This window comes from Dermacentor variabilis, chromosome 3 (assembly GCF_050947875.1).
Source record: "Dermacentor variabilis isolate Ectoservices chromosome 3, ASM5094787v1, whole genome shotgun sequence".
NCBI lineage: Eukaryota > Metazoa > Arthropoda > Arachnida > Ixodida > Ixodidae > Dermacentor > Dermacentor variabilis.
This window is the reverse complement of record NC_134570.1, coordinates 112519591-112531743: the sequence shown is the minus strand read 5'-3', so window position 1 is coordinate 112531743 and position 12153 is coordinate 112519591. Positions and strand designations below refer to the sequence as shown.

General features: G+C 48.1%; 1 protein-coding gene across 2 annotated transcripts in view; it reads right to left on the bottom strand.

Annotated features, from left to right (window-relative positions):
* The window catches only part of LOC142574098 (chitinase-3-like protein 1), a 32169-nt gene extending 23747 nt beyond the window's left edge, over positions 1-8422 (bottom strand). For both annotated transcript variants that reach the window (XM_075683268.1, XM_075683267.1), the window contains exon 1: positions 8120-8422. In XM_075683268.1, the coding sequence (XP_075539383.1) occupies positions 8120-8404 (285 nt within the window). In that variant the 5' untranslated portion in view covers positions 8405-8422. The remainder of the gene's footprint in view (positions 1-8119) is intronic.
* Between the last annotated feature and the right edge of the window lie 3731 nt (positions 8423-12153).

Below are 12153 nucleotides of genomic sequence, written 5' to 3'. Positions count from 1 at the left end.
TGTTACAGTAGCTCACAACTCTGCTTCGACGAACACTGTAAAGGCATATGAAAACGTGCTGTTCTCTTGTTCCATAACCGCCATTGTTGTTACAATGCTTCAGATAACCGAAAGTAATTGTTCCTCGTTTACAAACACCTCAGTTCTCAGGACGCCTAATTGCGAACGGTATTACTTGCTTGCGTCAGGAAATGTTAACAAGCATCATTTTTTTTTTCAACCAAGCAGACTCCAGAGTCAGAAGGATGTTTATATTACGATTTGTTTAAATCTGAGAAAACATTCCATATTATATTCTATGTAGCCGCAGATGATTCGATTCGAAAGTTTCACTATTAGAACACCTTTGGTTTCAGATTAACGTGAAATCGCCTCAGTCGAACTTACTCTCCAGCACTTGTCTCTTACCTCTACCTGTCCTTCGCATTTTGTACACTTTGCAGTCAAAACAACAAATCATTACAGACTCGCCCCACTTTCAGTTCTACCACCTTGTGATCTTTCGCAAGATTCGTGTGCTGCAAGGCTCGGAATGTTTCGTAAATTTCAAGTTTACGATTGTCTTACGAATATTGCGCGAAAACTTGCGGACGAAAAGAAATGTCAGCGGGAAGTTCTCGCACGGGATACTGGAGGAAACTGAATATAAGGATCCTTCCACCGTTCGATACCTGTAATGCGCAGAGGGCAGCCGAAAAATTCGATGCTCTTCGTGGTGAAAGTGCCGTCTCTTTTACGCAGGGTGGTGCTTTTCCCACAGTTGGTGTATTAGCGTGACATTCGCAGCAGCGTAGGGATCGATCGCATGCCCGCGTGTGGACCCGAAAGGATATCAGTGTGAAGACTCTTCCTGCGACTGAATCTGTCGTCAAATGCGAGTCGGCATTGTGTGTGAAAAATTTAGCGGCTGGCAAGAAGACTGTAATCACAGCTGCCGCTCTGCACTTAACAGGATTGTTATCTGATCGCTGAGCCCTCGAGCGGGCTTCGTAGGGTGAGAGTGCAGTTGAATTGTACAAAATTAATAAACAAACTTTTCTATGTCTGAAGGATTTAACTAATTACGGAAAGTCTGGCTAAGTCTTGAGAAAAATCTAACTCTGGAAGAATCAGCCGTGTACTTCAAAGACTGTTTCTCCATTAAAGTTGTTCAGGAAATGTGTAACTAAAAGAGTGCTTATTAAGTTCATAACTTCATGCCTCTGTTTTGTGTTTTTATCGTATTGGTATATTGCTGATTTGATGAATTCGTCTCTTTTTACATTCGTGTGTACTTATGCGATTGGCTTTGCTTTAATATTCCCCATGTCGGCTGCACATGCCTGCTTTAGTTATATTTATGTACATTTAATCGACGGCCTCCGTACAGTGTTTGACTATGCGACCCTCATCTCTGTATATATGCACAAATTTCATTTTCTTGAAACATATTAGACTTTGATTGATTGATTGATTGATTGATTGATTGATTGATTGATTGATTGATTGATTGATTGATTGATTGATTGATTGATTGATTGATTGATTGATTGATTGATACTCCGGGAGAGTCGCACTTTTATAAAGATTCTGGCTTAATGTTCTATACGAAGGCTTATTTGTTGGGCACCCCTATCATCTTGTGCTTGCTTTTCTGCTACGCTGTCATCGCTTCTTGCTACAACAGAGTTAACAGAGCCATGGGACTATCAAAACTTTCAGACTCTAATTAGTGCGTTTTGTGTAAAAGAAACGCAAAAGAAAGAACAGGAGTACGCCGAGATTTTGCAGTATCCACAGGCGGTCCGTTGCGAGTGCATATCCAGTTATAACAAAATATGTGACGCAGAAAAGCGCAAGCGTTCACGTCGCTCATATAGAGCCAAATATAAGGAACATTTCTATGTCAGGTGGTTGCTTAGGGGGGCATCGTTTGGGGACGCTCTGCGCTGAATTGTCGTTTGTATTCCCCCTTCAATAGGGGTCAATGTCTGGACGTAAAATTTCCCTTGTCGCCTTTTGAAATATTCACGATGGCTGAGTGAATTTTTTCACGCGTAGTACAAACGAATCGTAGTGCGCGCCTGTTGGAACTACACCTGGTTTAAAGCGATTAAACATAAAATAATATACTCGATCACTAGTAATCGCTCACACGAGACATCGTAACTTTCTATCCCAACTTACCCTCGCCGCGTATCGTCTCTCGGTGCTCGTAAATTCAGCAGCCGTATACATATACCATCCAATAACACCGCAATCTTATGGCATATTTTTTGTCACATTTGCTGACCGATGTTCTTACTTTTCTTACACTGTGTTGTCAGCAACGAGTTGTCCTCATTAAGTCGGTCGGGGATTTTTCCTCGCGTAAATCTTGCTTATCGGACGAAAGAAATCGCTTCGTCCTGCAGAGTGATCTCATTACGGGAGACCTCTGGTTGGTTGTAGGCCCCTTGCCAAATGCGTGCCTTGGCGCGTCTTTCTCATTAGTTGTGCGCAGTGTTTCCGAGGCTGCTGATGTGAATTATTCCTTTCGAAACGCGCCCATTCGTGCCATCTGTCGTGTCTTCACCGCAGAAGTACTCAAAGGTGCAGGCTTTTCCTTCGCTGATTCTGAGTTCTGCTAATGTCAAGAACACGCGATGGAATCCCGACTCACCGAAACCAGTACGCTTGTGAGCTTTGAAGGCATTTTCGGTTCCCTCGCAAGTTGTCCCGGGTTCGGCACCTATTGGCGGTGAGAGTTGTCCCTTCGTCAATTTCTTTATTGATTCTATGTTTGAATTAAAACGACAGGTAAGTTCTCGTGTGCATTCATTAGTTTCCTTGTTGGCTTCATGTGGCTGTGACGAACAAAACTCGAACGCCTAGGTTCCCCTTCTTGTAGCTTAATTACTGCATATATAGACATTCTCCTAAGTTTAACAGAGTCAGCGGGTAAGTGCGTCTATGACCGTAGGTCATTCCAGAATAGGTGTGCGCAGGTTTATCCGACGTACAGAACCGGGCTATTTTTGTTCGCGTTTTCCGTGAACCGCTGTTCGGCGCTTTGGTAAAACGCCAGCGAAAAAACGAAATCTGTACTGTGCCAATGCGGCGAACTTGTGGAGCTGACAGCGCCGAATGGTGCCACAGGACAACGCTAAGCGCGTACGGGAACTGGAGTCGAAGACGAATCCGATATAGATATAAAATCAAGGTTCTTATTTAGTCTACAGAGGTAGACAGGGTTACGGAGTAAGTACCTAAATAATGAACGTTTCCCGCGGAATAGAGAATTTATACGGCCCTGAATTTTGACCTACAGAGCTGTGCCAGTCGGCACACCTGTGTTCTGCGTGATTGAGCAATAAATGACGACATAAAACAAGCCTCATATAACGTCGGCTCGTTGGTACCTCTGAATCACGCAAACTTCTTAATGAAGTAGTTCGTGATACCCAATGACTTCGTTCAGATTTATATATTTGTGCTACATCCGCTCTTTGTGCTACTCCGGCTGATATGGAACATAGTTCTTGACGCGCAAATTAGTGCCAGCGAGTGTACCTCTCTTCTAAGTAATCATACAGATCATCGGCACATGAAGCATGTACATATATAATGCCGGCTCATAGGTCTCTTTAAAGCACAGGCACCTCTTAATGCAAGACCGTGTGATATGCCGTGGTCACATTTATTTTCTTATATTCGTATTTTTCGCCTGCCTCATTCTTGGGCCGTTGCATATGTTCCGCAGGGTATGTATCAGTAACCATACTCTGGGTTGTGCACGAAATACACGGACGAAGGAGAGTACTATCCGACACGAGTCCTCTCCCTCGTCCGTCTGTTTCCTGCGCAGCCCAAATCATGAATACGAATAGGTACCAAGTCGCCCAGCTTTCTGTTGTCGCGACGTACCGATAGTTCCAGGCATAAGCCCCATTCCTGGATATGTGCGCGCCACTGTTAGAAAAAGGGGGGGATAAAGAAGCCTTAACCTTGTTCGAATGCACGTAGTACTCCTATGTGCGTACACTTCTCATGAGCATTCTTCTCTCGACAAGTGTCATGCAAGCGACAAGTGACAAGTGCTTCGTGACACGGACAGTTAACGCAGGTTACGGTACGCCATTCGCGTGCCGTCCGCTGATGCTGCTGCTATCTCGCAAACTCTATCAAAGTTCGTGCCATTTAATTAGATTCCCCACAGTACGTCTGGTGTGCGTGGATTGCGAAGTGCTGCACGAAACTCGTTGGACTTGAGAGCGTCGCGCGTAGGCCTAAACTGCACCCTCGGCGACGCCACCACCAGGGAGATGTCGCGGACAGCGTAAAGCCGGCCTCTTTCGCTTCCGCTCGTACGCTAATGGAGTCAGCCTAATTCCGTCCACGCCTGGCGTCCTCTGGCGATAAGCGAGGATCGATATACACGCGCCGGCATCAAGCGCTCTCTCGGCCGAGACGCATTAATTGGAAACGGCAATGGGAGAGATGGCGCGCCCAACACGAACAGACAGGCCACCACCGCGCTCAAAGCCAGCCGAGCTGACGAAATCGGTTCTCTTGCCGTTGTGCGCTGTAATCAAAGTCCTCAGACTGGCGCGAACGTCTCAGACGCCATATATATATAGCCCCTAATCACCAGACGAAGGACACGTGGTTCGAAAAAAAAAAAGCCACAGATAACTTCGACTTGCTTTGCACCATAAGTGGCGATTCTTTCCCGACGCCTCTTTCCTCATTTCCACATCGTCCTTCATGTCGGCCGATTCTCACGCCCCCATTATTTGGTTGCAGAAACTTTTTCTGTGGGTTTTCCTTCGGGCCTTTTTTTTTTTTGGCTTACGCTCAGTTCCTCCCGAGGCGTAACTTTAATATTGGCTCTCTGTGCAAAGCTCTTCGTATGCTGGTGTTGTAGACACCCACGGGAAGGTTCTATCACTTGAAAAGCCCCCTCTGCAGTCTTTATGGTACATTAACCCACTCCATAAAGTACGACACGCCGAAGCTTGGTGCTCTGTGAGAGAGACGACGAAGGCTCCTTTTCGAAACAGCCGCGAAGAAACGGGACTGAGTGGTAGCCTGTGGTATATAAAGGGAAGTATAAACATCGCTCGGGAGCCGTACTTTTGGAGAAGACGACTGCTCGGCCCTGGCTAAGAGCCTGAGAGGCGTGTCTTTTACAGTGTTTTGGAAAAGCGTCTCGCAGGAGTGAAGTGTAAATGCAAGCAGGAACTCTAGGCGGCGCTTAAGACTGTCAGACGGCACCCACAAAGAAAAAGCGAGCTTTTCATATTTGTTCTCTTCATCCGGATTGACAGCCCGGCGTTTTGCCCATGTTTGAACATTTGATTGATCGGCTTTGACTGCGAGCCCCGGTTTGCCTCTCTCAAACCTATAGTCCTTGCGGTCTGGACTACTCAGAAGTAGGACACTCTTACGAGTAAACACGGTAGCTAATACCATTCCATTTTGTAATTTTACAGTGCCTGTCTAGCAGTCCCTCAACGCATGGCAGCGAGCTGTGCACTGCGGCGGCATCACATTTCCAATCCTTTGATATTCCAGTTGTTGCTAGAGCGTCGACAACTTTCGCAGAGTGTTGCATACACCTCCTAGTTACGCTGCTGCCACTCCGTGTCTAATCTCTCTCTTCCGCAGGGTGTATACGGAAATGATGTGAACGTGATCCTATTGGCAAATCAAGAACCCGCTACTTCAGCCGGCAGCACTCTCAAAATAAACAATGATGGCTACCACATCTAGGTGCACGGTGACTCTTTCGCTTGTTGCCGCAGTCACGTTCCTCTTTTGTGGCGTCGATTCGAGGCGTTTTCGTGGACATCGAAAGAGCCCTCGCTGCCGATCACCTTGGTTTGATCGGTGTGAAAGATTTGAGCAACGAAATCGAGGAAATAGTTGCGCTGTGCGTGGAAACGCCCAGCATGCCCAGCCGGCGGCGTCAGATGTTTTTGAAGATAAAGAGCCCTTCAAACGAGCTGAAGGTTGCAAAGCGGAAGTGTTTGTGCGTGGCGGGCCTCGCAAAGGTGCAAGCACTTGTTCTTGTGGTTGCTCCACTGCCACAGGAACGATACTGCACTTATTTCGACCTTCATGGGCAACTCCCCACTGCGACTCGTGTTGCAGTATATCACATATAGCATCTCACTATATATAGGCAGCAAAGTCTGTCTTCCTTTCAGGAGCCATACACGGATATTTTGCACTGACAGAAAGATGCTGGTCAGTGTGTCTTGATATAAAAACAAATGAGAGTTCTGTTTGTGAGTCGGGGCCGCACCTTTTTTTTTTTTTTTTACAATTAGCTGACACGTTTGATCAGGTCGTCTGCTTCCGATGACTGGCGCTTGTTCGTGCTCGCAGTACGCAGTGTTCCGAGAGCCCGGGCTTGAGAACAAATCAGGCGCCTGCCGCCCACAGAAATTCTCAAACCCGGTGAAACGTGAAAAGTGAATGACAACCAGTCGGACCAAGTTGAGTTTCTTCCAACAAGTTTTCAAGATTTAGAGAGGGGTTACGTTTGCGAAGCCAGTGTATTTGTGTAAATACATCACTTGGAAACGAATTGAACAAGTCGCTATAGACTGTAACTGCGTGCATAGTGTAACTAGCGGGGCTGTGCGCAGGTCGAGTGCTTCAAAGCTGGAACTAGCGCTATTTGCATTTGCTTCTAAATTTCTTGTTGAGCGAATAAGCCGGCAACTCGCCGCCTTGAATGAGAAAGTAGCATCTTCTGCTTGTACAGCTAAACTAAAGCATGCTATGAAAACAATATGCCGCTTCGCCGCATAACATGCGTCATAATCAACGTCAGACCTTCCGAGGCAGTTATAATTTCTGTTAGCTTGCTTGCAGGTAAAAATAGATGAGCGAGAATATGCCTGCTGCTTAAATCATTAGTAGCACTAATGCTAAGGCAGAAAACTATAAAGGAACAAAAATCAAATGAAGTTTAAGCGCACGTCGCCATAATTTATCAAAGCGCCTGTCTGAACAAAATGCACTACGTGATTTGAAACACCAGCAAGATATCTAAAATAAAAATAAAGCAATGGTCTACTCGTCGGGAATAAAGAATTCGACCCGAGAGGTTTTTCGATAACAGTATAGTACCAGACACATTTTCCCAATGCGGAAGTCTCTTATCCAAGTCACCCTCCCATATGCGCGTCATCTCCTGCTTTTTAGAAACAATGGAATCATACATTGCTGTCTCCCCCCCCCCCCCCCCCGCGGTGACGCGCATTAAGCGACGAAAGACTTTCGACATCCGCCTCTTTTTTTTTATTTTTCATTTTTCGGGCTTGTGCGCGGTGGCATCACGACTATTTCCGAACTACGAGGCATTCAGCGTGTGCCGCGTTAGGTCACCCTCTCTCGCTTCAAACCTGAACCTGGATCGGCTATTTCCCGGCGGGGCCACCAGGTAGCGAGCGTTTACTTGGAGTCGCGAACAGACGATTTTCACATTGTTCCCTTGGGCGCCGCCACGTTTGAACACGTGCTGACGCTTCCATTGTTTGTCTCAGCCTGCCTTCGCGACCTCTGGGTCCGTTGCTTTTCACAGGTGGCGGCGACGCCGGGCAGTTTGTTCGTGAACAAGCGACAATATGACCGTCCTTTGCGGAACGGTTTACTGCTGCGTTTTCAGGCCAGGAAAGGAGTGCGGGCAAGTTGCCTGTCAATGCTGTCTTGAAGTGAAAGTGTGAAATATTCAACAACAACAACGACAAAAAAACTCAGTGCCCTTCCACTCTGTGTAGCAGGATGACCAGCGAAGCTGCGTATGTGGGCCTCTTAATGACGAACTGCACCTCCGCCGCGGGTCGGCCCGACATTGCTCTATCTTCGGGATCGGCCCATGTATGGGGAGTGCTGAACGCCTGCTTCACCTCCGTCGCGGGTCGGGCCGGTATTGCACTATCTCCAGGATCGGCCCACGTATGGGGAGTTTTTTGCTTACGACACGAAAGTTTCCTTCGACGGTAGAGGTGCACAGCTTCGCCGTGAAACGAATATTGCAATGGGCACAAAATATCTAAAAAGAAGAGTCGCATTATTCCGAGTCTCCGAAGAGCTCGGAAAGAAAGCTGCGCTTTGCAGAAAACCTATTATCGTACACTGTGCGTACCTTCCTGAGGAGTACAGACGAGGGCTGCCAGACGCGGACATTTTTCTCGATAAGGCGTTCGGTGGTTCGGCTCCGCACGGGCCTCTGCCGAGCACGACTCGCGGACATCTCCACGGAGCAGTCGTGAAAGTTGTGCACCAGAGACGGCGGCTGGCGTGGATCCGGTTGCAGACGCCGCTGCTGCGGCGGCTGTGGACTCGGCGGCCGCTCCTGGCGGTCGGGCCACTCTGGCGACGTCGCGCCCGTGGCGTTGGCCTCATAGCGGGTCAACGACGACTGGGACATGATATGGCGACGGGCCGAACCAACCTCGAGGTTTCCTTTTCTTCTTCCTCTCGGCATTCGCTCGCCACGTGCGCTCGCCACGCCGTGATGATGATGACGATGATGATGATGATGATGATGATGATGAGCTTTAAACGTGGCACGTACCCGTAATAGGGGCGTGGGCCAAGAATAGGGTGGTTGTAGGAGGCGCCTAAAATATAACAACGACAGGAGTAAATTGAAGAGGCAGAAGAAGTTTAGAACTATACAGGAACGGAACGATCGTGCTTGATTGTGTAGTCGGATCAGTTGAATCGACCATTACTCCTAAGGGGCCCGGAGAAAGGCGAGGAGGAGGAGGAATAAACTTTTTATGTACAACCAGCACTTTATGATGGCCGGGCCTAATCTTCCCATGAACCCATGAAAGGACGTCGAGGGCTTGCCTCGCAGCCGCCTCGCGGGCGATGCACACAGATTTTCTTTTCTTTCTTGATTTTTTCTCTTTTGACGCTCTTTGGCTCATTCCATACGGAGCGTACATGCTTCTTACCTTTCATTCGTGATTGGTGCGGCGATTGAATAAACTACTACTGCTCAGTACTTAGTCGCCCTTAAGTGTAACTAATTCATTATTATTATTATTATTATATCAGTATATTTGCCCCAGTATTGGCGTCTATATTCAATAACTCTTTGAATACTTCCAATTTGCCAAACATGTGAAAAACTGCTCGTCTTTTTTTCTGTACTTAAGTCTGACTTTAAAACTGATGTCTTAAAGTATCGCCCTATTTCTCTTTGCAACGTCTAAGGTTCTTGAGATTGCTCTTCACGACATACTGTACTTTACTGGGAAGAGCTCATTGATTCCAAATCAGCACGGACTTCTCACCGTCCGCTTCACTATCACAAATCTTGCGAGTTTCATGACACAGATCTCCGCGCGGGTGCATCAGCGGTGGCAAATACTCTTTACTGTGACCTCAGCAAAGCTGTTGATTTAGTCAGCTACTCAGTGCTTCTGAACAAGCTTAAAAACTTTGCTGTTTCTTGTCTATCTCTTGCGCAGTTATCTTACGGATAGATAATGTTATGTTAACGTGAACGGCCAAACGTCCTCTTTTTACACGGCAACTGGCGGTGCCCCTCAAGGATCAGTATTAGGACCACTCTTTCTTTAAATATGATTAATGACGTTCTTTCCGCTATTCGGAATCCTTCGTTATTTCTATATGGCGATAACATCAATATTTTTTTAGAGAATTCGAACTGCTGATGACTGTCGCGTCCTGCAGTCTGACCTGTTTTCTTTTTCTGAATGGTGCAAAGATAATAACCTCACGTTGAATGCTGCTAACATCAAAGTCGTAACTTTCACACGTAAAGTAGCAAGCATTTCCTTTTTACTTACTCTGTAGGTTCTGTACCATTGTGTAAGGTCGGTGAGATCAATGATCTCGGTGTACTTTTTTATGCAACCTTACACTTTTCTACTCACACTAAGCGCGTTGCAATACGGCGTATGCACTCTGCTGCGCTAGTAAACGATCGAGCGAATTCAATCCTACACCGTTCCACAAGTTGTACGCAACACTCTGTCTTCCTCAACTCGAATGCGCGTCTGTCGTCTGGAATGTCATTTCTACATCCAATAGTGGCATTATAGAAAGGGCCCAAAAGAAAATGTCCGAATATCACAATACTCCCTAATGCGAAATTCAAGCGCGACTGTATACGTGTTTTCATTTCACGATATATTGGAGCAAATAATGTGATACCAAAGTCACCAAACCGATTAGTCGTGGGCCGATGCCGTCAGCGCCTTCTGCGAGGGAAAGCAATATGGGAACGCTGGCATGATGAGCGGCATCAGACGCAGCTGTGGAAGAAGACGACGATGAAGGCGCGAGCAGTGGCACGAGCGCGAGTGACAGTGTGATGAGTGAGTGAAGAAACTTCATTGCAATTCCGGCGAGGACGCGAACTCGTCGTCGCGCCGGCAGGTCAAGCCCACTGGTCAAGTCGCGGGCACGCCCAACAGCCAGGACTTGCTTGTCTAGAGCAGGGCTACGCAGAAGTGAGTCCCACTCCTCGTTGAGGAACTTGGGGAATGAATGAATGAAACCACGTTTATTCCACATTAAAATGCGCCGAAGACGCTGCGGTGGAAAGGGGAGGGGTATTATTGCAAAACAGGAAGGGTAAGGCTGCCTCCGTTTTATTAACGAACGTCCTGGAGGCAGCTAAGTGGGGGCCGCATGACGCTTGTGGCTGTCGCGGAGCCAATCGCCGACGGGTGGTGCCGCCGGGTCCTGGATGAACAACAGCAGTGCTCGCCGGAGCTCGACGGCATGGCCCGGAGATGTGGTATCAGGGCAAGCCCAAGTCCGGAGAGAAGAAGGCCAGGGTCCCCGCACTCCCAGAGCACGTGCGCTATAGTGGAGGTCTGCCCGCAGGACGTGCAGGCGTCGTCGGGATATACGTCAGGGTAAGCCTCGTGGAGAACGTACAGACACGGATGTCCTGGTCTGTAGAAGTCTAAGCGAAACGGCTTGCGCCCTATTCAACTTCGGGTGAGGGGGTCGAAAGACCCTTCTAGACATGTAGAAGAATTTAAAAACCTCGTTGTGAGTAGAGGCAGTGTCCCAGTGGCCGTAGGGAGGAGGGGAGTCGGTGCTCCTTAATGAGGAAGGGTGAAATCACGCGCAGCCTCGTGAGCAGACTCATTGAGGTTCGGGGTAGCACCCTCGATAGACCTTGCCTGAGCGGGAGACCAGTGAATTGAATAATGCGTGCGAGCATATGTACTCGAGCCGCTAAGAATACGAGCTGCTTGCTTGTAATGCAACCCTTCTGAAAAGCACTAACTACCCTTTTGGAATAGCTAAAGATCTCCGACCTACGACAGTCTAGCAGGGCGAGGGCTATGGCGACTTGCTCGGCGACTCCGGGGCCGGAAGTGCGAATCGAGGCTCTATTGGAAATCTTGCCGCTGGAGTCGACCATAACGACGGCAAAGGTGTTCCCATCGCTGTACTCCGCGGCGTCGACGAAGCTTGCTCTAATGTCTTGTTGCTTGATCTGTTTGAGGATCGTTGCTGCTCTGGCTTTGCGTCTGCCCTCGATGTGGACGGGATGGACACTTCGGGGCACAGGGGCCACTTCGAACTTGTCTTAAATGCACCTAGGGATCGGGTACTGACCATCGGGAATCCCGCAGGGTGGTAACCCAGTTCTTCGACGATGCGTTTACTTGCCGGTGTGGTGGTCAGGCGAGTGAGTTGCGCGCGTTCTTGTGCTTCGACAATCTCCTCGGCGGTGTTCTGTACCTCCAGCTTGAGGAGCTCCTCGGTATGGGTTCTAATCGGTAGCCCAAGAACCCTCTTAACTACTTTGTGGATGGGATGAGAGCATTGAGCTTGTCTCGCTCCGCTCTGAGCCAGTTGTGCATAGAAATCGTGTACGTAAAGTGGTATAGTACGAAGGCATTGATCAGCCTGAGAAGACTGTTCTCCTTCATGTCTCGGTGTCGGGTTGCGATTCTGCGAACGAGACGGAAAGCGTTGTCCGTCTTTGCGATGATCTTGCCGAGAGCCGTTCCGTTACCGTCGTTGAATTAGACAAACGTGTCCATATTTGAAGAGGTAGCTTAGCGCAAATAAAACCACGGACACAAGGAAGACAGACAAGGACAAGCTACCTCTTCAAATATGGACGACCAACTAGCCCAACAGTCAACTCTTCTAGAAACGTGCCCAGGACCT